General features: G+C 38.8%; 4 protein-coding genes across 5 annotated transcripts; 2 read left to right on the top strand and 2 right to left on the bottom strand.

The window, feature by feature from the left end:
- Window positions 1–53: 53 nt before the first annotated feature.
- Window positions 54–3,163, top strand: si:ch211-266i6.3 (cytoskeleton-associated protein 2). The gene is made up of 7 exons (XM_067494363.1): window positions 54–199; window positions 627–705; window positions 819–1,582; window positions 1,672–1,975; window positions 2,064–2,124; window positions 2,283–2,532; window positions 2,652–3,163. Exons 2-7 carry the CDS (start codon window positions 661–663, stop codon window positions 2,911–2,913), a joined length of 1,686 nt encoding a protein of 561 aa, XP_067350464.1. The 5' UTR covers window positions 54–199; window positions 627–660; the 3' UTR covers window positions 2,914–3,163.
- Window positions 3,164–3,457: 294 nt separating this feature from the next.
- Window positions 3,458–10,986, bottom strand: stt3a (STT3 oligosaccharyltransferase complex catalytic subunit A). The gene is made up of 17 exons (XM_067494362.1): window positions 10,841–10,986; window positions 9,936–10,056; window positions 9,779–9,839; window positions 9,566–9,687; window positions 9,279–9,424; window positions 8,851–9,048; window positions 8,601–8,765; window positions 8,239–8,419; window positions 7,715–7,870; window positions 7,533–7,624; window positions 7,226–7,381; window positions 6,326–6,514; window positions 6,078–6,194; window positions 5,898–6,000; window positions 5,097–5,285; window positions 4,736–4,851; window positions 3,458–3,790 (listed from the first exon to the last, which is right to left on the bottom strand). The coding sequence occupies exons 2-17, from the start codon at window positions 10,021–10,023 to the stop codon at window positions 3,752–3,754; spliced, it is 2,118 nt and encodes a 705-aa protein (XP_067350463.1). The 5' UTR covers window positions 10,024–10,056; window positions 10,841–10,986; the 3' UTR covers window positions 3,458–3,751.
- A 587-nt stretch (window positions 10,987–11,573) lies between these two features.
- ei24 (EI24 autophagy associated transmembrane protein) lies at window positions 11,574–19,465 on the bottom strand. Its single transcript, XM_067494556.1, has 11 exons — window positions 19,322–19,465; window positions 18,265–18,401; window positions 17,005–17,150; window positions 16,536–16,596; window positions 15,920–15,986; window positions 15,708–15,832; window positions 14,639–14,758; window positions 14,130–14,241; window positions 13,934–14,045; window positions 13,003–13,077; window positions 11,574–12,923 (listed from the first exon to the last, which is right to left on the bottom strand). Exons 2-11 carry the CDS (start codon window positions 18,304–18,306, stop codon window positions 12,761–12,763), a joined length of 1,023 nt encoding a protein of 340 aa, XP_067350657.1. The 5' UTR covers window positions 18,307–18,401; window positions 19,322–19,465; the 3' UTR covers window positions 11,574–12,760.
- A 1,710-nt stretch (window positions 19,466–21,175) lies between these two features.
- Window positions 21,176–27,826, top strand: LOC137109142 (beta-galactosidase-1-like protein 2). 2 transcript variants are annotated; one of them, XR_010912273.1, is made up of 19 exons: window positions 21,176–21,365; window positions 21,933–22,118; window positions 22,197–22,265; window positions 22,695–22,790; window positions 23,071–23,179; window positions 23,259–23,351; window positions 23,439–23,520; window positions 23,706–23,770; window positions 23,850–23,934; window positions 24,717–24,854; window positions 25,060–25,140; window positions 25,221–25,330; window positions 25,422–25,568; window positions 25,944–26,015; window positions 26,156–26,234; window positions 26,338–26,425; window positions 26,523–26,624; window positions 26,740–26,856; window positions 27,691–27,710. XR_010912273.1 is itself a non-coding variant. In XM_067494582.1 (19 exons), the coding sequence occupies exons 1-19, from the start codon at window positions 21,274–21,276 to the stop codon at window positions 27,775–27,777; spliced, it is 1,908 nt and encodes a 635-aa protein (XP_067350683.1). In that variant the 5' UTR covers window positions 21,178–21,273; the 3' UTR covers window positions 27,778–27,826. The 2 variants fall into 2 exon arrangements, 1 of the variants encoding a protein (XP_067350683.1); XM_067494582.1 differs by having other exon boundaries at window positions 21,178–21,365; window positions 26,513–26,624; window positions 27,691–27,826.

The following is a 27,826-nucleotide window of genomic DNA, read 5'->3' on the forward strand; positions in this document are numbered from 1 at the left end:
TTTTCATACTGAGTTCAGTGTCATATTATTGGTTAATGATGACCTCTCGCGATACTAGTTCGACCAATTGTATCGCAGCAGCGCCAAGTCAAATGAAATGTTATTTTTCCGCAGAGATTCAAGCGGCGTGTGTTGCTCCAGACTGGTAGAACTTGGACGGTCGTTGTCTTCGTGTTGTTTATCAAAACACTACAGCGGGGTAAGATAACGTATTTTGTTAACTCTAGTCTAATATAAAGACGTTAGTACTTTGAGGCAGAATTATGGCTGATGGTTCATATAGCTGCCGCGTATATTCTGTAAAAGTATTTCCTCGGGTTAACAGTAAATTGTGGGCACATATCTTAGCTTCATATAACTTTGACGTTACTGAACTCTATCCAATACTTGTCAGCATGTTTCTGTATTTTTTACAACTCTTTAATGTATGAAAAGAAAATACAAAAACGTTTTCTAGGTCTGCAGGAGCTTTTGGTGCGGTGTCCTGTAAAATCTTGCGTTGCAGTTATAATAGACATCGCAGATTATATCATCCTGGTAACGCTAATGTTTTGTTCATTAAGAAATTGCAGGGATCCAGGTTATTCGCTTTAAATGTGTCTTACTTTATTGCTTTGTTTGTATAGAGAATCCACGTTGATTTGACCGGTTCTTGACACAATGACCAGCCTTGCAATGTCGAGACGAAACCTCACTAATAAGAAGGCAAGTTAACCATAAAACAAAAATATTTATCATTTTGTGCTGACTGGTCCAATTTATTTAAGTCACATTCCGAGTCTTGCTGCTTACATTATGGTCTTATTGTTATGTCATAGGGAAACAAGGAGAATGCCCAGCCTGCCCATGAAAGCAAGTCCTATATCAAACGAGACAAAACCTCAGCTGTTCCATTCCAACAGAAAAACAATGAAAAGGGGGAGACCTTGACAAGAAATGGTCCACTTAAAGCCCAGACCACACAGGTGGACACAAATTCAACATCTGGTGACGCCCTAAAAAAGTTGAAGCCTGTGCAGAGAAGTGGGAAAGGAGCTGCGGCTGCTGATTTCAAACAAAAAGTAGCTGCAGAGGCTTTGAAGCCACCAGCTGCTTTGCCATCATCCAGATCTGCTCCAGGCATGTACAAAGGCAAGATTGTTCAGTCAAAAATTGGATCCATTTGGAAATCAAGTGCCTCAGTGGGCAGTACAGATTCCAAATCATCAGTGACCAAAACTGAGAACCAAATGGCTGGAAATGTTAAATATGGCAGGTCCAAATCTGTGAACGATGTGCCTGGCACTCACAAACATGAATCGGCAAGGTCCAAGTCAGCGTTCAATAAATCTACTCAGGTGTCCAAGCGCACTGTCACAAACTGCCCTCTAACTGGATTCTGCTTAGCCCGTCCTCTTGGAAAAACCGTTCCACTAACACAAACCAGTACCAGTTCCAGAAACACTACTGTGGCTCCGACCAAGGGAAATGCCACTCACAGCTCAAAGGCAAAGATTACAGTGTCAGATAAGGTCAACAAGCCTCCTATCTCAAGCACCCTCAGCCAGTACAGATTGGTTATGGAGACTGCTGAGGAGAGAAGGTAATGATTTATGTTTTTACACAGACATACTCTATAGTTTGCCTTGTACATCCGAAATCTTAAAAAATGTTTTGGTGTTCTGCCTGCAGAGCAAAACTTGCTGAGTGGCTGGCTTCTAAGGGCAAGACTTTGAAGAGACCAGCAATGACAACAGCACCACCCACCAAAACCAGAGTCTGTGGAAAGCAGGAAGCAGAGCCTAAATCCCAGCCCCTCAACGAACCTCTGTGCATACCTAAACCTAAACACAGTCTGAAAGCACCCAGGCCAGACTCTGCTACTACTGCTCATTGTCCATATACACAGGAAGAAGTGTTAAAACACAGCCAGACTCCAGTGATCTTGGACACGACCCTGGAGTTGCTTGAAAACTCACAGGACAGAGTGGATGATGTAAGGAAACAGGCAGTATTTCTTTTCTTTTAGTTGAACTATAGTATAACCTTCCAAAGTGATGATACATTTTTCCCCCTTTTTTCAGATTGTTGTGAACCTGTGTGATGCCTTGGAGGCAATGACATCACCTTCTAAATGCAATGATGGTTGGTTTAACTTAACTTGTTCCCTATGATTTTTTTTTGAGTGCATTGTGTTGCATTTCTATTGGGTTAGAATCTTAATAACTCAGATCACTGACAGTTATTCTGAGTGTACCAATTGCACCAGACACAAACTGACAACTGTCATTTGTCTCCACAAGAACTTGCACAGGTGACTGATGAATGTGTTGTTGATGAAACTGAGGATGACAAATCAAAGGATATATACAAAAAAGAGAAGTTGCAGAATGATATACAGGAGGATGTTGGCCAGCAGCCAAAGTTTGAGAAAGTAAAAAATGAACCAGAAGAGAGTGATGTTGAGGAAACAGAACATGACCACCCCACACCAGAGATGAAGAATGCTTCAGTAATAAAGTATAGTGTGAGGACAACTCCATACCTGCAAAGGTGAGGCCATCAACTATTATCTGAAATACTAGCATCATATTACTGAGCTCTTAAAATACCTTTTATGTCAAAAAGTAATGATTTTCCATTTAGTAGTCTTTTTTTTTTTGTATGTGCAGTGTCAAGAAGACAATCGAAGGGGAGGTCAGCACAAGTACAAGGCGAAAAAGCAACATCAAAGATCTTAAGTTTCTGACACCAGTGCGCCGTTCCTGCCGTATCCAGGGAAAAACCTCTCACTTGCCCACTATGCTGGTTGATCACGATCCCTGTGTGTCATCACTGGCGGAGCTAGTAAAGCTGGATGATGATCCAAATGCCTATATTTACAGAAAAAATGTTGCACTTCTGGGAGATCTGCCAGACCAGTCTGAACTATAAGAAGCTTGTGTATGTGGTGGCTAACAAAAGCAGTGGGGGGGACGGACTAATGTCTGGGACTGAAGCTAATGGACACTTTTCTTTTAATAAGATGATTTTACTAACGTTATTCTGCGGTTTATCATTTAGATGTTATGTCTATGTAGTTTAGTTCTTTTCTTGAATGTATTTCCCCTTACACTAATCATTTTAATATAGAGATTTATTGCCACATGCACTACAATAAAAAAAAAGAATGGAAGATCTTAAATATTTGTGCTTTGATACTAGACTTCGAAATTTGACGAATTAATAGATCCAGCATGGAGGCTGGATTGTAAGTATTGATAATTTATGAAAAGTATTGACCCTATACAGCAGTTGAGTGGGTCAGTAAACGCATACAGCAAGTTAATCTTTCAGTAATTATCAGAAATACAAAGATATTTAGTTCATTGCAATTATCATGGGGTATTGTACAACTATTAAACAAGTTTCAACACAACACTTGTACTTTAACAATGTAGAAGTTCATCTGTCTACATGAAGGGAGAAAGGCAAGTCATCATTTTTCATGTTTAATACCACTTTAATCACATTGTAAAAATCCAAAGCACTCCAATGAACAATGCTTTCTTTTGCACACTTGATAGCAAACTGTGCTTCTAACATACCAGCTCTGATCCCAGCTGAGACATAAGATATATATATAAAAAAAAAAAAAAAAAAGTTGTCAAAATCTCTGATGCATTCTCTTCCCTTAAACTAAAAGAATTGCTCTTTTCCCACTCATTTGCAGACAACAGGGGAAGGGTGTTCAGTGCTGTGTGAAGAGGCTGTTTACACGGGCATCTAAAGGTTATGTTCTTGAAAGGCCTCGGTTGTCCAGATCCTTAACCTAAAAGATGGGACATAAAGACAAAGTTAGATAATTATGTTTAAATGCAGTTGGTCGGATTTCATTTTCTACTTTTGAATGTAGGTTTTGGTAAACGTAAAGTCAAGCAATAATATTTTTAGTCTAATATAGTTGTGTTAAATTCACTATAGTGAAGTTTACTTCTCGCCGTGTTAAATGGTTTTTGTGTGCCACATTGGGAGATGGAGTCAGTGTCTTCATGGATGCTCAGTACTGCTGCCAAAGCAGGTCAGTAGAGGGATTCCAACTTAATTCTGCCACTCTCCATCAAAGTTGAACTATTTTACTTTTAATCCAAACCAAAAAAAATACTAAAAATATTCTGTAACCAACATGACACCCCATCCCCCAACAATTAGTTATTGAGTGACAACTTCACATTCTCTATAATCTAATTGAATATGAAGCAAAGCAGCACAGTCCAACATTTGATAAACACAAACCATCAACTGTTTTGTCTTTTTGCTTGAAAAACTACTAAAACAATCAAATGTTGCGTTGTTTTAGATCAATTGACTGATCATTTCATCAAGCTTGTAGCAATAATGCCAGGTTTACACTGATTAAATGCTCTTAAGCAACCAGGTTACATAGAGAAACTAGCTCTGTGGGGAACTGACTTTATTTTCACTTGAGAAACACTGTTATTAGAAATCCATGTATACATGCAGTAGACTAGTAATCAAGATTTTTTTCTCCAGACCTTGGACTTATTTTGGAAGCATGGACAACAGATCTTAACTGTATAGTGACAAAACACTGCTTTCTGGCTTTCTTCCTTTTTGCCATTAGGGTCACTGCAGAATTGAGAGGCAGACTGGCAGTAAAAAAGGTTTCAGAGCCTCTCACTAGGACAAGTCCACCAACTTGGGATGCCCAGTAATCCATATGAATTGATATGTAAAACAAAGAAAGCTGTCTTACCTTGTATATCCTAACCAGCCAGTGCTCTGTTGTATAGGCCTCCTCCAACACATCAAGTTCAAAGTCTTTGTTCCCAATCTCAGCATTCCTCACTCTGTCATAACCAGGTGGACGTTCTGCAGGCAAAATCATTAAGATATTCCGAATTTCAGTTTAGTGGTGTCGAATGATAGTTGTGTCTCACTATGGATCCAATATTTGATACAAATGTCATTAGTCTAAACGTAATCCTTTCAAAATGCTTATGTGTCATTCTAAACGTGTCTCGGATTGCAAGGTAAAACTGCTTTATGCAAAGACACAGATACAATCCCATTACGCAAAATATTAGACAAAGCAAGCAAATTAGGGTGTTACTCACTGGCTTCTGTGTAGACCTGGCCGAAGCGGTAGTAGCACATCTTGTACATGAGGCAGTTCAGCAGGACAGGCGAGCCCTCGCGGTCCACTCGAAACTCTCCGGTGGGAGTGTAGTAGTCGTGCTCCTTGATGTGTTTGCCTGTATCTGTGCTTCCTCCAATACGGACCATCCACAGAAACTTGTTGATGTCTGTGATGAAGAAAGATTCATTAGAGAGGGGCTCATAATAATATATTCCAACATATGGTTGCAGGAAAATAGTAATGGTACTGTTTGCATTACCTGATTTACTGCATAATACACAATATTTCTAAGATGATAAAACAAAGTTATGATCTTTCATGTTTATCTAACATACCCATTGAAGATACATACAGCGTGATGGTGTCAAAAGTAATGGCAACTGTGTTTTAATAACTGATTGAACAACCTTTCACAGCAAGAACATCAACCAGATGCTTCCTGTAGCTGTGGAATAAACCTAAATACCTTCCATAAGTCATTTTAGACTACTCTTCCTTACAGAACTGCTTCCATTCATTCATGTACTTGGGATATCTGGTAAAAACAGTTCCTTTGATGTCATGGCATTTGTATTTGGTTGAGGTCTGGGTTTTGACTGGGCTACTCTAACAAGCTGGACTTTTAGGGTCAAAGCTCTGCTGCATCACCCAACTTCTATTCTTCAGCTTGCAGACAAACAGTGTCATTTTCCTTCTCCTCTCTAAGAAATTAATTATAAAATAAAAGAATAATAACTCACAGTGACTGACGTCTCATCAGTTAAAAGTGGCGACTTACCATCAGATGAATATCCTGTCAGTCCTCCAAAGATCACCAGGACATAACTGACATCCAGCTCCCTCATGATCTCATATGCCCTTTCTTCTGTGGATGCCATGGCCTATGGACCAAAAAGTACCCTGGTCAACATAGCAGCAAGTTTATAAACATGATTTACATGAATGTTGCTTAGTTCACCTGTCCAACTCTGGAGATGTGAGTGTTGTTCCAAGTGTTGTTGTCCACTAGAATGGTTCGATTAGCCATGGCAGTTATCTGGTATCCATAATCCCACCATGACATGACTTTGGCATCCTGGGAATACCAAATAATTCAGAAGTATTTTAACAGAAGCCATAAATATACATACTGTATCAACAATTGTAATAATTTAACATTGTAGTTTAGTTTATTAGGTATTTTTTCTTTCTTTGGGTATGACTGACCTCAGGAGTGTTATGGCGGAGCCAGTAGTACGCTTCTCTGAAGTCATCAAAGATGATGCGGCTGCCATCACCTCCACGGGCCGACAAGACAATTGAGGGAGAGGAGTAGGCTTCGCTGGTCACCCAGGTAGAGTGGAAGGTGTATGTGATGAGGAAGAAAGCCATGACCAGGATCATCCCACTGGCAACCTTGTAAAACAAGATGTCAATAGTTTTTAACCTCTTGCTAACACTTAGGCTAGTAATATAAGAAAGTGTTAGGCAAAATAAAAAATAAAAATTTTATATAGAATCATAATTTATCAAGAGTGGAAAAGTATTCAGATCCTCCTCAGATCAGTACCAAAATTAAAAATACTCCATTACCATAAAGTAACATTGTTGCATTTAAAATTCTATACATGAACAGAGCAAATTATTGCTAGGGTTGTTTAAACAATAAGGATCAAAAATAGAAGTATGTACGGATTTATTTTTAAGGTTAAGTTAACCCGTTTGACAGTTGCACACGTACAGAGTTAGTTGACAGATATTGAGAAGAAGTATAATGTACTGTAGCAGAAATAACCAAGTAGAGTTCAAGTAACTCAAGAGGAAGAGAAAAGGAAAAACAATTAAACAATTTAAGTACAGAAAAAGCGACATGACACACTTAACTGTTACATTTAACCTCTGATCTAATACATACCCATAAAAGCTATAGAGACATAGTAGAGGTCTTGACCATGGCTGTATTATCTAGAAAAGTTCTTTTGTCTTGCTAAAAAGTAAACTAACACCATTAATGATGATGTCCTCTGCTGAAGCAGGATAAGTAGGTCAAATGGGTATATAAAATGCCGACAGTCTGTAGGTGACACCGCCCTCCAACAGACAAACTGAACCAGTTTTTAGTTCTACCTCATTTTTGATGGGGTAGGTGGAGTCCTGCTGCTTCTTGCTTTTCTTGTCTGGCCGGCTCACATCCAAATTCTTCATGTAAGTGGTTAGTACCTGGGACACACCAATGCCGGACAGGATGCACATGACTGGAGCAAGCACCAACATTAGACGCACCTGAGGAGGCAACAAACAAACAGTACATTAACCCATAACAAGTTAAAAAGAAATAAATAAAAATGTATCAGTAAAAGTATAAATGTGTCAGTCTGCTGAAATGAGACAAACTCTTAAAGCTAACAAATAAAGAGCTGAGTACAGGACGTACCATGACAGCTGAGAAGTACATGCTGGTCACTCCATACATGATGATAAAGATCCTGGCGTCCGACAGGTTGTTGAAACAGTAATAAAGACCAACTGTAGGAAAAGATAAAAAGTTGACAGTCAGTAGTAGCTCAACAGATCTTACAGTGTAAAAGTCTGTGTGTTTCTGCTGTATACACTTGCCAGGGAACATAAAGACCAGCAGCTGGAGGTCAAAGTAGTATGAGGACCAAGTCGTGGGCTGGTGCTCAGAGACAGATGCAATGATGGGGATGTTGTTCTTGGCGTAGGAGGGGTCCAGCAGGGAGTAGAAACGACCAGTCCATGGAGAGATTTTACCTGAATTAAATGGAATTTTGATTAATCATGATTAAGAAAATATAACAAAACAGAAAAGGTGTTTACACACTGCAACTTGGCCATCTCACATGAACCTAAAAACACAAAAGTCATGGTGGAAGGCCAAGCTTGTTTGTTGGAAGAGTCTAAGGAATAAATTCTGGAACCTAAAGCTTAATTTGTTGTTTGGAAACCATTCAGCAACAAAAAACCTGTAAATCAAATATGTGCGATTTAGAAATTGTGTCAAAAACCCAAACCAGCAAAGGGTAAAAATGTAAAAGGAAGCCAACTCATACACTAGATTATACAGAGGAGATCATGACCGATGTTAGAACAGTGATAACAAACCATGCCACTCCTCTTACCTGTCAGCATGAGAACAGTGCCCACAGACAGCAGGGTGAAGCCCACCAGGGAAATGACGCTCTTGAACAAGACTTCAAATTGCTGGGCATTGAGTTTGCTGCGTAGATAGTCCACAAAGGCATGAATCTGGCATAAGCCAAACACACCAAAAGCTGCCATGTGCTCTGATGACTGCACTGGCTGGTGAGAGAGAGGGGAGACATGAGGTCAACTGTGTCACTTAAAAATATATATATTTTTTTTCTTTAATGTGACTTCATCTTTTTTGGTTAAAGTGATGCTTTTACCTGAACCCTAACACTCCCGCATGCAACTGCACAAATATTTTGAGAAACTGACAAGTTGTCATTTTCCACTTTACCTGGAAGCCAACAAAAGAGATCTGCATGGATAGGATGGTGCCCAGGCAATAGACAGTGCAGTAAGCCACATATATGCGGTGAGAGAAACGACCTGTAAGCATCAGCACCAGGACGTGAAGGGGGATAAGGTTGATCAGGAACACATAGCCACCCCAGGATGAAACCTATATAAAAACACACAAACATGTCAAAACTCATGCCAGGTCTGAACTAATTTCAGCAGATGTTGTAGATAATAAATCTCCTCACCATGTAGAAGTAGGCAAGTGCACACATAGATGACCAGTACACTGACCCTGTTTTCACAGCCTTGATCCACATGTAATAGGTCAGCAGCATACAGAATATGGCAATACCTTCATTATCATAGGAACCAGCAACAGAGCGAGAGATATAGCCAGGCACCACAGCAATCATAGCAGCTGCCAGGAGCCCAGCACCTGCATCCTACAGAATCAAATGACATAGAGATCCTCATAAAAGACTGAACTGAGTATCATTACAGAAATTGCACGATCCAGCGTTTTTGGAACTTAAACTTTATTAGGAACAAAAATGCAAAAATTATTCGGACGGGTCCTTTATTTTAACTGTAAGTGCAAAACCATGCAAATGGCCAATTTTATTAAGAGTTTATTATCCTAGATATCATTTGTTGTGTATCTTATGTGTTGTACCTTCAGCTCCTTGGTGAAGTGGTAGGTTACAATGGCAGTGAAGGAGGAGAACAAGGGAGCCAGGAAGACACAGACATTACGGATGTCAATGGTGATGTGGAAGAAATGTAGGATGTGATACAGGACGGCAGATGTGATCATCAGCCCTGGTGAGGGATAGGAGAGGGAGAGGCTCATTGACAACTCTAGTCTAAACCACATACAACAAGTACTCTACTGTCATACCAAACAATGCCAAAAAACATTTATAAGCATGTAATTGTTTACTCATAATCTTGTATTCCTACCTGGATAAATGGTGCCACCAATGATCCTCCCCAGGGGATACCATGCCCTGTCATCAAACCAGTTGTGAAACTTATAAAATCCTTCTTCTGCCAAGAAGCGGGTGGTACGGTAGTTAAAATACCTGATAGTAAAAAAAAAAAAAAAAAAAGAGGTTAAATAAAGCATAAATCATCATAATCGTTGAAAATAACAATTACATAGGCAGCACTTACGGATCAAACTCATGGATAACACTTTCAAACCTCAAGACTGAAAAGAGTCTGGTGGAGAATGCTGAAGAGAAAAAAAAAGCATGTAGTTATTCCAGACATTATATTTATAGGCTATTTAGCATCGGGGACTATTGTGTGTATAAAGTAGAGGACTCACAGAGGACAGCAGCCATAGAAAGGATGAGAAGCTTCAGTAGTGTGTCCTGTTTCTCATAGGACAGACGCAGGAAGCCCAGCTTGGTCATTTTGGCGAGGTTAGGGACAGCTCACCGTACTACCTAAAGGGTTAAAGCAAATATGGTAACTGGACAACTGTAGAGAAAAGTAGTGCAGATGCATCTAAAGTCCAATACCAGGTAATACGGGTTGTGTTTTATGCAAATTAATAATATGTTAGGTCCTTTTTAAGTCAGCCAGATAATCTGGAAAAAAGGAATATCTAACAGTAAGTCTTGCAACTCTTAGCAGTCAAGATCCATGTCCAACCCAACCAGATAAGGCCACGCACTAAGATGTGGCGTCAGGAACCAGGAAGCACTCACTCTGAAAAGTTCTGCAGAGACTTATAGGTGTCTTTTTCCGACTTTGCATTTAAACTATATTGCAAAAAGAAAACACAGGCCACCAAACTAAACACAGCTCTAATTAATGCTTTCTTTCAAAACAGCATCACCAGAACGAACCTTAGAAGTAATGACACAAAATCAGAAATAAGACAATAACAGAAGTTAATGCTCATGAGTTGTTCATCGGCTATTACCACACACAATGTGCACATTTAAAATTAATACAAGCATTGCTATTAATCAAACGGCGCCTTGTAGCCAGTCAGCACCAGGCCAGCTAGTGCTGATGCTACTTGCATCCAACTGTGTAAGTAGCTAGCTATGCTAACTTGTCATCTGCTATTTAATGAATTACCCAGTTAACCCGGAGCCTCTTTTCTTCTTATTTAAAAACCCCAATACCTCCTTCACACATGGAAACAGGACAACAGTATCAACTAAACGTCGTTGCTCTTAATAGAGGTACAATGTTTCATATATGTTAAGAAAGACTTACCCGCTCCGCTCCTTGTTACTCATACACTTTTCACACACAACCTTCGCTGTGCGCTAATCCCGCCCCCAACACTTTAAGGGTGGGCGTTTATTGGTTGAGCGTCCGTCAATAATGATTTACCTTAAATATAATTGGTTTTCTAGTTGTCGTTCAATTTTCGTTTCCTACCTTGCCGCTGTAGTATAGTGACGTGTCCTTAGCGTGGAAAGGGAACGTGTCGCCCTCTACTGGTCAAACCGTCGTTGACAATAAAATGTCCTCTTATTTTCGAGGTGTAGGTACTAACAAAATTGGTAAATACTAAATTAACGCCTCAATGATAGTTTAAAACTCCTGTAACATTACCTCAACTGCATTTTTATTATTACATTATTGTATTATTATTATTGCATTTGCAAGGTGGAAATAATTTGTCCTGTTTTGCCAGTGGGATCTAATCATTGTCTGGATTGCCGGTTCCAGAACTAGGCAATTGCAGCTTACTCAAATGGAGATGATAAAGATTGTACGTTTCTGTACATTAATTCCTCAGTGACATACACTTTAAATCTGTGTTTAAATTCTTACAATATATTGTGCATTACACACACACATTATATCTGCTCATTTAAACCCTACTTAGTTTTTTATATTTGTAATGTGAAATAAAAATATGTAGTATAAAATTCAGAATGTCAAGTTTATATTTAAGGAATTTTGTTGTGATCACCTTCAGTCAACATAGTTTTCAAAATTTTGAATACTGACAAATTTTATTGAAATCAGACATATTACTTTTACAAAACCTCACTCACAAATATCTGTCTGCACAAACATTATGCTCTTCTTACAATTGCACACAGTTTTAAAATCATGGCCATGACAGTCTGATAAATGAGTGAAAACTTGGCGAATGAGTTGCTGAATGGTGGTGGGCATGTACAAAACAAAAAGCTGATGGTCAGTTATATCTGCTTCAGTTCTCAAGAGGAAAACCAAAGGAAGCAGGTCAAGGCTGATCACGTTTGTTACGGGCTCCATTCTTTACTAAAGAGCGTAGAACTGTAGTGGTCAAAGTGAAATAAACAAAAACTAGTTGCAACAGTTTGGCGGTGTCATTTCACATATTACCTAAATTTACACAAAGTAAAAAGGTTAAAACCACCTTTTTGTTGCTGGTGTCACCTTGTGATTTACAACAGGAACATGCTATCGGAAAGTGAAGTGAGACTTTAATTTGCGATGACACATTAAGAAATAGACACCCAAAGGAGACTCTTACTTGGTTTCCACTACTAAGGTGACTATCCTTTTCATAGCAGCCTCCTGAACCAACTTCCTAAATCCAAGCTGTAACAGGATTAACAAAAAAAACTCACTTTTTAATTGTAAAATAATATTCCTATAACTGCCTGGATGCCATAATATGACATTAATTTATGTGCAAGAAAGCATTCAACCTGTGAGGATGGAATGTGACTTGCAACATCAAGAAAACATGTACTGTAGGTAAAACAAGACTGTGCTTTGCTTCTGAAAAAACAAAAGCCCATTCAAAGTAAAAAAAAAATAAAAAAAAAATCCTTCTTTAGTCACAAGTTTGCTCAAACATATTAAAACTATCTGATTCTGTGTGCTGTAATTTGATAAAGGAGAGTTACTCAAATGGCACTTTATACAAAGAAAAAAAAACACCAAAGAAAACAAAAATCTGTGTGTGAGTGTGTGAGAGAGAGTGAGAGATGTGTTTTGAGTGTGAGGGTAAGTCCATTTTTGTGTCACTCCTAAAATGTGGGGGCCAGATTCATTAAAAACATGCCAATCATTTGTCCTAAACTGAATATCATTTTCATTTAGGGAAATCCATCCAGAAGAATCATTTGTCACATTAAGCGAAGACACCATTGTAGTTTATTAACCCATCTTCTTCAAGTGAAGCCATCACTGTGTTGCCAAAAGTCTGTGACGGGTGGGGGAAGTGTGAGGGGTGGACAGCCTCTCTGTGGAGGCAGACGATGTCAGCGAGGACTGCAGGTGGACCGTCTTGTGGAAAAGCTTGTTGCTGATAAGCACAACCAGGGAGAAGAGACGCAGCTGGAAGTGGCTGGAGGAGTGGAATTGACATCAGTTAGCGGTTTATTCGAATAAAACTATTTAAACAAATGTTTTAATTGTACACTCACTACAGCTTTGTTGGCGTCTTCGCCTCATTAGCACTGATGATGAATAGAGGGAAAAGGATGGAGAACAAGCAGCCACTAGGTAGAAAACAAATGTGAAGATATGACATATAGTTGTATATTGTATAGTGCAGACAGTTAAGTTATAAAGCCCCAAGATGCCTTTCTGCAAGATCATCAATTTATAGAGCCAATAATTATTTGCTATTTAGTTTAATATTCTATATTCTAATAAACACCACTTATCATAGAATAACATTGTTTTAGCGATGATTACAGTAATGATTGTTTTTGTCAATTAATCTTGTGATCAGAAAAATTGTGTAAAAAACAGGTGGCCCAAACTGTCACATATCTTTATAGCTAATATTTTAAAAAGATATTAAGTTTGCCCTTATCCAGCAAATGACTGGAGAAAGCCTCAGATCCCAAATTTTTCCAATGGCCACTATTTTGGCAAACGCAACTGACAACAGTTAATGAATAATAGTTAAGCTTTATCTATGTTGTAAATGAAGGAAGTGCCCTGGGATTTGAATCAGAAAAAGTAAAATCCCAAGGCCCTTCCTACTGAACCCTGGATGATGTGGGCCAAGGTTAAATTGTGCAAGTGTTTATGTTCTCTAAAAAAGTTGACCAAAAAAAATCCTTTTCATACATAAGAAATTGTAATTCTTCCTTGTAATGTAACTGAAGCCCGATGACATTTTTGTAAACAACCATGGCTATGAATGACTTAGTTTGCCCATTTATCATCTCCTATTTTGGAGCTGAAGAATTAGTTCTTTTATTTATTTGCTAATGGTTCTTATAGTAATAATGTTTAGAACTAATCTGTAGAGCAACTAGAAAATAGACTTTACAATAAGATTTACATTTAAAAGCAGATCTGCAAATGACAAATTTCCCTGTCAGTTCAGTCTGACAGTCTTACCTGATGATGTATGAGGAGGGCAGGGCAGTCAGCAGAGCCATCGGCAAACCAAAGCCAAAGTAATAGGGCCAGTTTTTCTCAATGTTGGACAACCGTTGATGCATCTCAATGCCTGTACCAAACATAAAACAGACACAATTATCTTCTCCGTTCAATGCAGATTAACTATGTTGTGTGTAAAGTTTATGTATCTCACCATGGTTGAACCAGCGATATTCAAAACAGTACAGCGAGTAGAGCAGAGACATGTGCAGGAGGCTAACCATCTGTCCAATGGCATCAATGGGGAAAAGGCTAACAATCATACCCTAGAGGACCATGAAAAATGCACTTATTATATTCACTTAGTCTGCACTGAGAGAGCAGTTTGTGCATTTCAACTCATTAGCTTTACTTTAGTAATTGAAATTTTGTATAGCTTGTATTTAAATGACTTTAGATTAACTGTGGTGCGGGTAAGTTTTCCAAACAAGCAAGAATCGTCTCTAAATTGACTTCAGAGTTCAGGACAGACATTTTTGCCTTACATACTGGAGATGACAGCAGTTTGCCATGACTTTGTGAATCATTCAGAAACTTATCACTTGCACACTGAACAAACATTTGAACAATTTGAGCTAGTAACAGACACCAAACGCTGTTTAAATCTAATGTCCTGTTTATGGCCAATGTTTCCACAAACATTCAAGTTTTCCTTGACTTTACCTGAATGAGGAAGAGTGCCTGGAGGAGGAGGTTAAAGAGCATATCTGCGATGATCTTACTGACGCTGGGGAACGGCTGAGCCTTACAGCCAGACACTTCAAATGCTAAGTCAGCGATATCCTGCAATAGAAAACAACGTACTGATGTAACATATACTTGTATGTTACTTGGATGTAACTTTGGTTTCTGTTTAGTTTGACACTTTCCTAACGAACAACAGACTATTTTAATATTTATTTCGGAAAATTATATCCTCATTCTCAACATTAATTTGCTGAGAAACATCCATAATAGCAAAATGAATTTCCAGCTAATATTCCATACAGTATAAACACTTCCATTGCTTCACAAACAAAGCCCTTAAACGATAAGTCCCAGCAGCGGCTTTATGAAAGTTCAAACGAATAAAGTGCAGCAAGTAAAACAAAAGAAATTAAGCCAAGTTTGCATTCCCTCTCTTTGAAATGGCAAATGCATAGTGCCCAAATGGAAAGAGGAAGTTTTAGAGGCAGAGGGAGGAAATACAAAGGTAAAGAACATTTCATAAAGGCTGATGTAAACTTTTACACTGCTATAATTTTCATTATTTTACTATTACTCTCTTTTTATGCACTCCGTGGCTATTTACTGTTACTACTGATGAAGAAGGGATATTTATACAACCTGAATGTACATTAAATAAGGGGGTCTGGTGGTTCAGTGGTAGAGCATCAACCTTATTGATGGTCCCGATGACAGATGAAAAAAAAAGGGGGAGGGTTGCAACAGGAAGGGCATCCACGAAGAAAACTCATGCCAAATCAACATGTGGATCAAGTTCCGCTGTGGTGACCACTGAAGGGACAAGCTGAAAGCCATTGATCTTTGATATTTTGAATGTGCATTAAATATTATGTTGATTGAAAAACTGCATACTGTATGTAAGAAAATGTATTTAAGACCCTAAAGGAAGGTACAATATTAACTACTTTGTTGATGTGGCATAGAGGTTTAGGCAGATGGCCTGACTTGCAAGCCTAAGAATGGCCCCTTTTTGTCTGCATCACAGCCTGGACAAGCAGGGCCTAACCTGGAACCAGATGGCATTGACGATCTTGCTGAGGACGAACAGAGGGAGAACCCAGAGCGCACTGAAGACTGAGGTCAGGATGAACTCTAACCAGGACCAAACATTTCCATGAAGGGAGGGGTCGCCTGAAACAAAAAACAGCATATTTACAGACTGGTTCCTGCCACACACCCAGAGAAGCTACCACAGATTCAAATGACCGTGACACATACCGATGATTTTTGCAGTGAGAGTCTGCAGCAGTGGGATAAACACCCGGTAGAAGAGAAACAGACTGAGCTGGAAAGAAAATGAAATACTATAGTTACTCTTAAATTCTTATTTTACTGAAAATAAGCCCCTTTAAGCACTTTTTAAAACAAGTTTCTTTTTAAATACTGAAAGTGGAAGAACTAAATGAAGTTGTTTATAATAACTGTGTGCTGCTTCCTTACTACAGCCTGTCTAAATTTGGTATTTTTTAAATTTAGTATTAGATTTGAGGGTTACCAAAATGCGTCAAAGCTTTGAAGCTTCTGCAATTTTATACCAACCACGTAAAATATATCTTGAAACATTTTTGAAACCTGCAGAAAGCACCAAATAGAATTAGGAACTAACTAAGGTGTCACAGCAAGGGTGCAGAAAGGTTGGTTAAGTTAAACATAGTTTTTTCATCTTAAATTTATAAGAATGACTTGTTTCCATCATTTTACTGAATCTAAAAGTCTCGGTAAACAATTGGCTACAACAACTTTCATAATGGAAACGTAGAACCTGCATGTGTAAAGTGTACAGTTGTGCTTTAGAGACACGGCTGTAAGTGTAACTGTAGGGTTATTATCTTACCCAGAACACTCCTCCATTCCAGGCACAACACTGAAAAATCCGGCTAACTACTTTGGGTTCACTGAAAGAGAAAATCAATAATGACAATGATCATAACACTAGTTAGTGGGTTTTTAGTTTAATTTTTTTTTTTTTAATTTTACTAAGTTAGCCTAGTTAAAACTAATGGACGATGTTAATGTTCAGAGTAATGGCATTTGGAAGAGTCCATTTAAGCCACTTTTGAGCTGCAGACACCTACTTAAACAAAAAGAACATATTGTAAATGTATATAATTTTTGTCATTATTTAATCAATCATACAAACTTTTAATCACCTCTTATTGAAATGTGCAAAGAGCAACAACAGATAATGTACTACTATCTTATCTTAATTCTAACTATCTTCACACTGCTTGAGTTTGTTCTAACTGATAAACTGGAAGCAACACTGCCACCATGCAACTTAAATTGTTTTCCTTAAGGCCTACTTGTCTGGTTTGCGCTCCTCACTCTGTGCCCTTCTCTGTGCCAGGGCCCCGCTGGCCCTTCTCCTCCGCTGCTCTTCCCTTTTCTGCTGGATGCGGGCATCCAGCTTGGAGATTGTTCCAATCCCCAATATGGAGTCCTTAATCCCCTAGAGATTGAGAGAGAGAAAATACATAAGAGGATTCTGACTTGCTAAAATGACCTCTGTAATGGAGACTTAAAATGCAACAGGTAAACTTGGCTTGACTTGTTAGTACTATATGTAATGCATATGACTAAAGCTTTAGGTTAACATTTATTTTTATGTTTAATCAATGTAACAGTGACAATACAATTGTTATAGACAGATTCACACAAAGCCAACTCAAAGGTAGTGTATATTTATTTAAATCTTTATCTTACCAGCTATTCTATGTGGATAATGGAGGGTGAGTGATGCAGGATATTATGTTAAAGTCCCATTTTTATTGAAGATGAATATCAATACATGGCTGTTGTACACTGTTACATTGTTGGAAGCCTCCACATAGTCTATTCTGCTTAATACAGGAAGTAGAGAACTACCATTAAAAAGAGTGAACTAAGTAGATTACTGGAATTGTACCAAAGACAAATATTTTTTTTGCACTCTTTTGGAGTACAGCCAGTTCACATTCAAGCTTAAATCACAGAAGGATAAAGTTAATGGTAAAAAAAGAAAAAGACATTAGCAGTCTGGCCAACACAGACTGCATACTTGGCTAAACAACATTACTGACAACAACAATACTAAGGATATTATATGCAAGGCGTTTGTACTGTGGAGCAGGCAGGTAGAGCAGTTGTACACCAATCTCGCAGTTGTTGGTTCGGCTCCTCTGGTCACATGTCGAAGTTTCCTTGAGCAAGACACTGAACCCCAACTCCCGGTGAGCATTGGCCAGCTGCACAGCAGCTCCCCCAGCCGTGTATGAGTGTGTGTGTGATTGTGAGTGTGAATGGGTGAATAAGAAGCAGTGTAAAGCGCTTTGAGTGCCAATAGGTAGAAAGGTTCTAGGAAGTGCAGACCCTTTAACATTTGTAATATTCTGTCAAACCCACTTATAAACATAACGATGCCATTTATCTTTTAATAAATGCATCACTAATTAAATGAAAAAGAAATTGAACAGTCCATTTGTGTAAATACAGAACCAACTTATGGTGTAAGCCAACACATTTGTGCCTCGTGTCATAGCTTGTGTGTTAATACAGAGTGCATGTGTGTTTGTGCGTCTGCTCACCGTCGCAACATTGCGGAGGAAGGCCCTGACGCTGTCGGTCATCTCGGGACCAGCTGCAGATCCATCAACTGCAGAAGGAGTGGGGGCTGGTTACCTGGTGGTCAGCTCTCATGGCAGGGAAGGGCTTACCCAGTAACCTGCAACAACCCGAAATCAAGGAAACAAAGCTAATGGATGGAAGCTTTTCAAAGCAATTTACAATCTAAACAGACAGATACAGTTGCTAGTGGCATATTTTGTCTCTATGCAATGGTCAACTTCGATCATTTATGTTTCCCACACAGTTCACCTACAGAGTGGCAGACTCAGGCCTGTAAAAGCCTTTACAAAATAACAAACTTTGGTTTTTCGTAAAGTGTTTTTTTTTCTTAAAAGTAAATACATGTGTGCTCTGAAGACTAAATATAATTATCTAAGATGTAACACAATCAAATGACGTAAATCAGGAGTAAAACTAGTCGATAACTTCATAAACACTGAAAAGGTTATTTGGAAAAGCGAGTAACTTGAGTAACAATGTGAGTAACTTATGGAAATTATTTTTACGGGATTAAAATCACTAGATAAAGCATTCAATGTCCAACTCGCCCACCTCCCTTGGGGTTTTAGGCTCAGGCAACTGTACATGTTTATTAACGTGTTGTTCAGCTAATGTTACAGTCTCTGTTGCGTTTGCGGTAACTTAACGTAACCGAGCTGGCTCCGTGAGTTATACAGTAACAACGTCCGACTGAGCTAACTAAGCTAAAGTTAGCTCAGACGGATACTTTAAGCGGTCTCGCTGTATCCTCCATTAAAATCGTATATTAACAACCTGAAACTGTGAAGACCCCCACTCTGTACACAGTAGGGTCAGCACTAAGGCTCTAGTCTCATAATGTTTCACTTTCGTTGCTTTGTTCACCGCTAGCTTGACTGCCTGAGATGCTAGCTAGCGTTAACTGTAATCGCTCAAAAACTAACTAATTAAACTGCTGTATTTTCTGCAAAGACAACGCCGAAATAACCTAATAAAGTTATGCACAGAGCACATAATTCACTGGGGTATCGTTCTTACCTCATGCGACACGCTCAGGGTTATATTAACTTCGTTTGTTCTTTCTTTATCCCCTTTTACGTAGTAACAACACTAAACAGACGCTAACAGCAGGTAGGGCCGTGGAAAACACATTGCGCAAGCGCCGACGTCTGAGGAACATGGGAATTGTAGTCCACCGCATGATTGGCGCGATAGAGACAAGCAGCTCAGGCTTCCTCTATATTAGTTTATATGTATATCTTATATTATATGCATTAAGCTGCGAATAAATATAAGTGTAAAGGCGGTAAACATCAAATTATTATTTTTATTAATATTGCAATTGATGATTGTCAGTGACTAACTTGTCTATGAAATGTTCAGAACACAAAGTACAGTCTTGAAATGTACTGTTTTGTTGATTAGCTAATTGGCAAGTGGACTAACTGTTGCTAATATTCTCATGTCTGATTGTTTTGATGTGGTGGTCTTACATGTCAATGCTACAGTTGCCTGGATCAAGTGAGAGCATCAACTATCACAACCTAAAGACTAGTCTGTGGGTAACCATCATCACTACTAATACATATGCCTGGCATAAACTTGACCACAAGTTTGATTTGATATATAATACATTCCTTAATTACTGTTACTGTGACAAACCACTGAGAACCCTAATGGGACCCACTGCAGCATCTGTCCTTGTACTTTAAATCTTTGGGCTTACCTTTCATAGTTATTGCTTAAATAATAACAATAAGATAAAATTTAGATGACGTGGCAGTGTTTGGCAGAGGTGATTTTCAAAATTATATGAAATGCATCCCTGTTTTTGTTTGTTTGTTTGTTTGTTTGTTTGTTTTAGAATAATGAAGGCATATGTAAAATTATCAGATTCAAGCTCAAACAATGATGCCAGCGCATGTTTAGATTTTAGGTAATTGTCATTCGACTAGGCCTACTGTATTTAACTGTCTTCCTGGATAAAACAATGCAGGAGGGAAATCTCATCATCTACAAAAAATGTACTCTACTGAATAATGTGTTCACTTAAGTTACTCTCATGACACTTAGGAATCGAATAGATTGATCAGTTCGTATTTTTGTCCATTTTGGCATGACAAAGTGAATGTGACACATTCAGTGTTTTCCATTTAAAATCTTAATTTACCATGTAATTTACCATGACACAAGCAGCTAATACATGTCTAAAATGCTTTTCTTAAAAGCACATGGAACAAGCAACAAAGAGTTTGCCTTCAAAAACAACCCTTTGAGAGATTCTCCAAGGAAAGCTGCAAATCGCTGACAAAAAACAAAATGGACCCATCACACACTAGACCACTTGGGTACATGAACAGGGTACTCTTAGTACTGCAGTATTTGCATGTCAGTGCTGTTGTGTGCATATGTACAATGATGACTTGTTTGGTTTAGACAACTCACATAGTGACCATTTGTTATCTCACTTAAACTCTCGTAAAGCATGCATGTGATAAGATAATTCATTGGGACTAGAATAAGAAGAGCTTTCTGTTTTGGCAAGTGTAGTTTAGGGTAGAGGGGAAAAAGGCACATAAAAATTCACTTTTAGTCACATGTACTATTAATATTCTTAATTTCTCTTCGGTTAATCGTTCATTTGAAAATGTCCAGTGCTGCTTTCATTAGAAAAATAAATAAACAGATAAATAAATAAAATAAAATACCTAATGGCCTCATATGATTAGATTAACACAGAAATATAATTTATACTATTAAAATGTTAAGGTTCATGTTTATATATATATTCCCACTTGTAGTGCAGAATTTTAGAAAAAACAAAGAGCAGCACAGTCGAAATCATAATCTGGCAATGAGGTGTATTACACTTTCGTGGTTTTGCACACAGGCACTCCCACGAGGCGGTGTATTCATCTGTGCTCAGAGGCTGCTCTAGACTTAACCCTGATTGCTGCCTAAGTCACTGGAAGGGATCACACACACCATCCATGGTTGTCCTGCGGATAAGAAATGCACACAAAAGGAAATATGCACTCATCTGTCTGTGCATTGTGGGGTTCCTCATGTACAGATATCTTCGGTAAGTTAAGTTCTCACTTTTGTTCAAAATGCCTGACTTAGAGCTTGGGTACTTTGAGGCTAATGTCGCACTTTGTTACATTGCATTAATGCTCCATTAAGTTGTCATAGTAATTTTCTTTCTGTATGGACATGGTACAAGATTAGAGTCTGATACTATACTATAGAATGCAATTGAAACACTTATAATTAGAATAATAGAATGTTACAGAGACTACAAAATCAATTACTAGTAAAATTAAAATGGCACATATAGGCCTAAAGTACTGCAAATACACTCCATGCCTATATATTTGTGCCTATGTTTTAACCTTTGGGAAAATTCATTGTAGTTTTAACTTCAGTATAATGGTTGTACAACAAACATAGAATCTTTAAAAAAATATAAAGTACTCAACTTATCAGGGAATCTTGGTTTGAAATTCAACATGTTTATGCTCTGTTGTATTTGCCAATACAAGAGCTCTGCAAATTTCCATTAAACATGTCATGTGGTCTTTGCAACCACAATAGCCTATGTGCTACATAATGGGAGTGTGACACAAATAAACCACGACTCCTCCTCCAGCATGCCAGCAGGGGGACGGAGGATGAGCAGGAAGGTGGGCCTGAGTGCCAACTCCTCCCAGCTCACCCTGGAGGGGGAGGCCTTCCAGATCCTTGGGGGATCCATCCACTACTTCCGTGTGCCCAGGGCCTACTGGAGGGACCGGCTGATGAAAATGAAGGCCTGTGGCATCAACACCCTCACCACGTAGGGAAACTGCTGTGGATGTATTTTGTGTCACAAACTTGGTCACCTTTAAAACTTTATCAATGAATATTGTTGCAGGTATGTGCCTTGGAACCTGCACCAGCCAGAAAGAGGGGTCTTCAACTTCCACATACAGCTGGATTTAGAGTAAGGAGTAGTTTGACATAAAATACTCACAATTAATCACCATACCAGTCCAGCATGTCAGCAGTGGAAATATGCATTGTAAAAATGTCCAGAAGAAGCATAAAAAAAACACACCTTGCTCTACGCTTCTAGCTCTTCTAAGAATATGAGCTGCCAAGGTGTGTTGGGAATACCCTGATTTTCTACTCGTCATCTAAGCCTCAGCTCTCAGGGGAGAAGCTAGAGGCAAAGTCCCACCTGACAACAGTAGCATCTCCACAACACCATCACCTTATCAAGCAATTAACTGCACAGCAGTGATAAGCAGCCTGCTGCTGTTGTCACCTAGCACATTTCATATTTCCCAAAACACAATGTATGAGCTCTAACTCAGCCTAAAAGAGTGTTTATGCTCAGTATTGATTGATTGTTTCTGGCTTCTTGTTTTAGAGCCTATATTAATCTTGCTGCTGAATTGGGATTGTGGGTGATTCTACGTCCAGGGCCCTACATTTCCTCTGAGCTGGACCTAGGAGGACTTCCAAGGTACTGCATAGTATCAAATCACATCCTTTTTTGCATATGGAAATCCTTGTGTTCTGTGTATGCATGGAGGCAGGGTGCAGAACACCCCCAGCTTGTATACTAATGTTTTGGAGCTCTCAGTAAAGTGCAACCAGGCTGAAAAAGTCACTTCTTGGTGAAAATGATTAGTTGACCACTATTTGAAGTATGTCCATTTTATTGGACTTGCTCTGTCCCCACTGTAGTTGTATCTCTGCATCTTGAGTCATAACTAAGCATCTTGTTTTCTTTCTCTTTGCAGCTGGCTCCTCCGTGATGAGAGCATGAGACTGAGGACAACTTACCCAGGCTTCACTGAGGCTGTCAACACTTTTTTTGACAAACTCATACCAAAAGTGGTTCCACTGCAGGTCAAATTTTGCCACTAAAGCTTAAAAATAAGTAGTTTGTATGTTCAGCTTATTACAATAAAATGTCTGTGTTTTTTAGTTCAAGAAAGGAGGTCCCATTATTGCAGTGCAGGTGGAAAATGAGTACGGATCCTTTGCGAAGGATGAAGGTTACATGCCTTTTATTAAAGAGGTAATGTGAGAGTTTGCTTCTGATGCTGATTGTTCAGTCTAGGGATGTTCATACTTTAAGTCATGACAGTCTATTTTATTTTGAAAGGCACTCCAGTCCAGAGGAATCAGCGAGCTCCTGCTCACATCGGACATCCACAATACATTAAAGTCAGGGGGTGTGGATGGAGGTGCAGTATAATATACATAATATAATACACAGGGACACAGATAATCTCTCTCTCACATACACACACGCACACACACACACACACACACACACACACACACACACACACACACACACACACACACACACACACACACACACACACACACACACACACAGCTTATCCTGTAATCTCCTGTCTTGTAGCTGTCAGAACAGTGAAGCTACAGAAGCTAAATCAGAGACACATCCAGCATCTGGCTGCTATCCAGGTGTGTCCCTCATGGTCCTATTTCACTGAGGATGTCAAATACACAGCCACGCTGTTAATGATTACTTTCTGTTTTTCAGCCCAACAGCCCCACCATGGTGATGGACTATTGGACGGGTTGGTATGATATGTGGGGTGACCTCCACCATGTGCTTCCTCCAGAGGGTAGTTTTTTTTTTTTAACTATGTATTTGTATGTGAAATCAACGCAATCCTTATTGGCATTCTCATGCTACACTGACTATTATTCATTTCAGCTCATAAAACAATATATTAAGTCAAATCCCCCTCCAATATCAACACAGTTTTTAGAGATCGAATTAGCCTGGGTTAGGTTTAAAATAAACCTTTACTCAGGGGCTAGTGATATTTGCTTGTCTGTGGCCATATCTGGTATAGGCTCATCCAAATTCAGCTCTTTGAAATAACCTTATAATGCTGAAATATTTTTTATTGTTTAATTTAATTTATTCTATCATGCTTTTTTCTTTTGCTTTAATGGTTCATGTCATACACCATAATAGATTTACTTTTGGTATACCCTTTTAGGAGCCTGAAAAATGTTTACATATTATTTAACATAAAAAAATTGACAAAGATTGACAATAGAAATATTGGACTTCAAAACCCTGTATTGACTAAATCCAGTTCTGCACTATAAACAAGGCTAATTGGTCAGTTTTGTAGAACAATCACAGCAACAGATTCACTTAAAATTTTAGTTTTTTACATTAATGACATTTCTTCATAACGTATATCTTTTACACACAAGTAATATTAATGTGGAGAAATTGTTAACGGCTGTAAACAATTAATGAAACCCATTCATTTCATTCATAACTATATGATAGGTGCAAAGGTATTGTGATGGTTTCCCTCTTGCAGGGACCTTTATGTTTTGAAGGAATCCAGTTTGTTTGCAGTGAACATGTTGAACCTCTTGTCAGATACGGTGTCTACCGTGAGGGAAATTCTGAGGCGAGGCATGTCTTTCAACCTCTATATGTTCCATGGCGGCTCCAGTTTTGGCTTCATGAGCGGAGCACTGGGTCATCCTTCCTACAAATCATTGGTCTCCAGCTATGGTTAGTTTGTCTGTGTCATACACTTGGCCACAAACAAATTACTTGCATCTTTAATGCAAATTTGCAAAGAGTTTATCATGAAGCACTGGCACGTCAGAAGTACTGCATGTTCCTTTTTGTTTGCCAATGAGCATGTCCCTTAAGACCCAGCAGGTGGCAGTGTAGGATAGTCAATCTAAGTACGGCATACTATTATGTTTTACAGATTACGATGCTCCCTTAACTGAAGCAGGAGAGTATACTCCAAAGTACCATCTCCTCAGAGATCTCTTTTCTCGATACAACAGTAAGTTAAACCTACTATAGATGAGAATAAAGTGATGCTGTGTCTGACTTCATTGTCTGATCTTTGACCTGACTGTGCAGGAGGTGAGAGTTTCCCTGACATGCCAGCCCTGCGTAACAAGGAGGCTTATGAACCAGCTATCATGTACCAGCACCTGTCCTTGTGGGATGCTCTGAGCTTCACTGAGAGAGTATGTTTCATGTAAGATTATCTAGAACATATACACATGTATAACAAAAAGAACAGGTAGGCACGCTTAGCTTTCTCAATCTTCTGTGCAGCCATTTAAGTCCGTCAGGCCAGTGAACATGGAGAATCTACCTGTGAACAATGGCAATGGTCAGTCCTATGGATACACCTTGTATGAGACCACCATCACCAGTGGAGGATTATTGAGATCTGGAGGCAACGTCAGAGACCGTGCCTTGGTGAGTCCTCAATGTAGATAAAGTCATGGTTTCACTAGTTTCTTCTGCAGTATGGGTGTGGTAGCCTTGTGTGGTATCATTAACTGGTTTCAAACATCGAACATTATATATTTGTGGTTGCTTAAACAGCCACATATGACAAAATCAACACAACTTCTACATCTGTATCCCTTTGCAAAGATAATGGATAACGGAGGGATAGAGACTCTATTTTATGTATGTGTATACTGTTTATATATTGTGGCGTATATCAAGTCCACACTTACTGTTGGCAAACCTGAAGTCACAGTAGTGAATATTCATTTAAGTGGAGCAGACTTCATATTTTAGGATCTACAGCATAATCTTTTACACTGTGATGTTTTTCTTTTGTAGGTGTTCGTAGACAGGCGCTACATTGGCCTTTTCAAGCGCCAGAGTGTGGAGCTGGCAGTTCCTGATGGTAAGGTATGGCATCAAGTGGGACAATGAGAGCAAATGTCCAATAAACATCTTTGCAGTGCTTTATCAGATTTGATGAACGCTACAGCATTTGCTGTTTGGTTGTTAAAACTGGCAAAAGACATAAAAGCAAGCAATCCTTACAGGGACGGCGTACCTTGAGTTTACTGGTGGAAAATTGTGGACGAGTTCACCAGGGAAAAGACCTTGACACACAACGTAAAGGTGATTGACAGAGAAAAGGCCGTTCATTGCTATGCCTGCTATTAAATCAATCAAGCACTCACATGGGTAATGTACAAGCCAATCTTGATTTGTCTTCTTTCAGGCCTTGTGGGAGACATTTTATTAAACCACATCCCATTGCAGGATTTTACAATATACAGCCTAGATATGAAACCGAGCTTTATTGATAGGTTTGTACACTTTATTGACTCAAACACAATGTATATCATTTTTTACCATGCTTTCATTTTGTATTTGAAGCGAAAATCTTATTTCAGTCTTTATCAGGCTCCGTGGAAAACTCTCACTGAAGCTCCCAGTTTCCCTGGATTTTTCATGGGGAGGCTGTTTGCCTTTGGGTATCCAAGTGACACATTTTTAAAGCTGCCAGTAAGTAAAACAATTTTTTTTTTTTCAAATAATGCCTGTTGTAATGTATGTTGAATGTGTGAGAAATACTTCAATCATGCACTGTAAATTAATGATTTTTTCTTTGGGAGCACAGGGCTGGGAGAAAGGTGTTGTGTTTATCAATGGACTGAATCTGGGTCGCTACTGGTCTATTGGGCCCCAGCAGACTCTGTATCTCCCTGGTCCCTTTCTCAACAGTGGAATCAACCAGGTAAATCTGTGCACAAAGCAACAATTGTTTAAGGAAAGTTTTGACATGTTGGGAAATACAATTGTTTGCTTTTTTCCATGATGTCTTCTGGTCATTTATTTAAACCCTTATCAGCTTTAATCAGCCCATGACTATGATTCAGTAGGTGACGTTCTACCTGCTGTAGACTCAGTTGATTCTCTTATTTTTCTATGGGTGTACTTGACTGTTGCTGTTTCACTTACAAAAATACAGCAGTTGCAAAATTAACACAGCACTAAAATATTATTCAATTTAGGTCATTTATGAGGTTATGTTTAAGCACAAAAACCTCAGGGTTAGATTTAGGGAAAAATCGTGAAATACTGAATTATAAACATCTGTTAGTTAGAAGTGGGGAACAAACTGCTGTGACCACCCATCCATCCTGATCTCCTCCTGTTCTTTAATGTACCTCACCAGCAGTCTGTCCTACTTCTGTAATACCTACAACGGGCTCTAGATGTCGCATCACTATAACGTCTGGAAGGAAGACGACTACCTATTGAACCATAAGTATGGGCTGATCATTAAATGTTAATGCCCCGCTGAATGTTGTGATAAAAGTGAAACTATTGTGGATGTATTCAACGTACAAGATTTAACATGTTTATGGCATTTTTTTTTTTACCTCGAACAAGCTTTTTTTTAATGATCACAAGCTTTATGCTACGCCAAACTTACTGAATGCTGGCTCTAGCTTTATTTGTAAAATAGTGTCAATCCTCTCGATCATCTCTGCAAGAAGTATACGGGTTATCAAAATGTTCTTTTCCAATAGTGAACAAATTTCTTTTCTCTTTTTGAATAAAAAAGCTCATTGTCTTTGAGGAGCTGGAAGGAGACTACAAGGTCCACTTTGAGTATACACCTGATCTTGGCATGGCAGCAGACATCCAGTGACATCACCACCTGTATGGAAATTGGTTTTGTGTAAAAAATGTGTTTATTT

Source organism: Channa argus, chromosome 24, assembly GCF_033026475.1.
Source record: "Channa argus isolate prfri chromosome 24, Channa argus male v1.0, whole genome shotgun sequence".
NCBI lineage: Eukaryota > Metazoa > Chordata > Actinopteri > Anabantiformes > Channidae > Channa > Channa argus.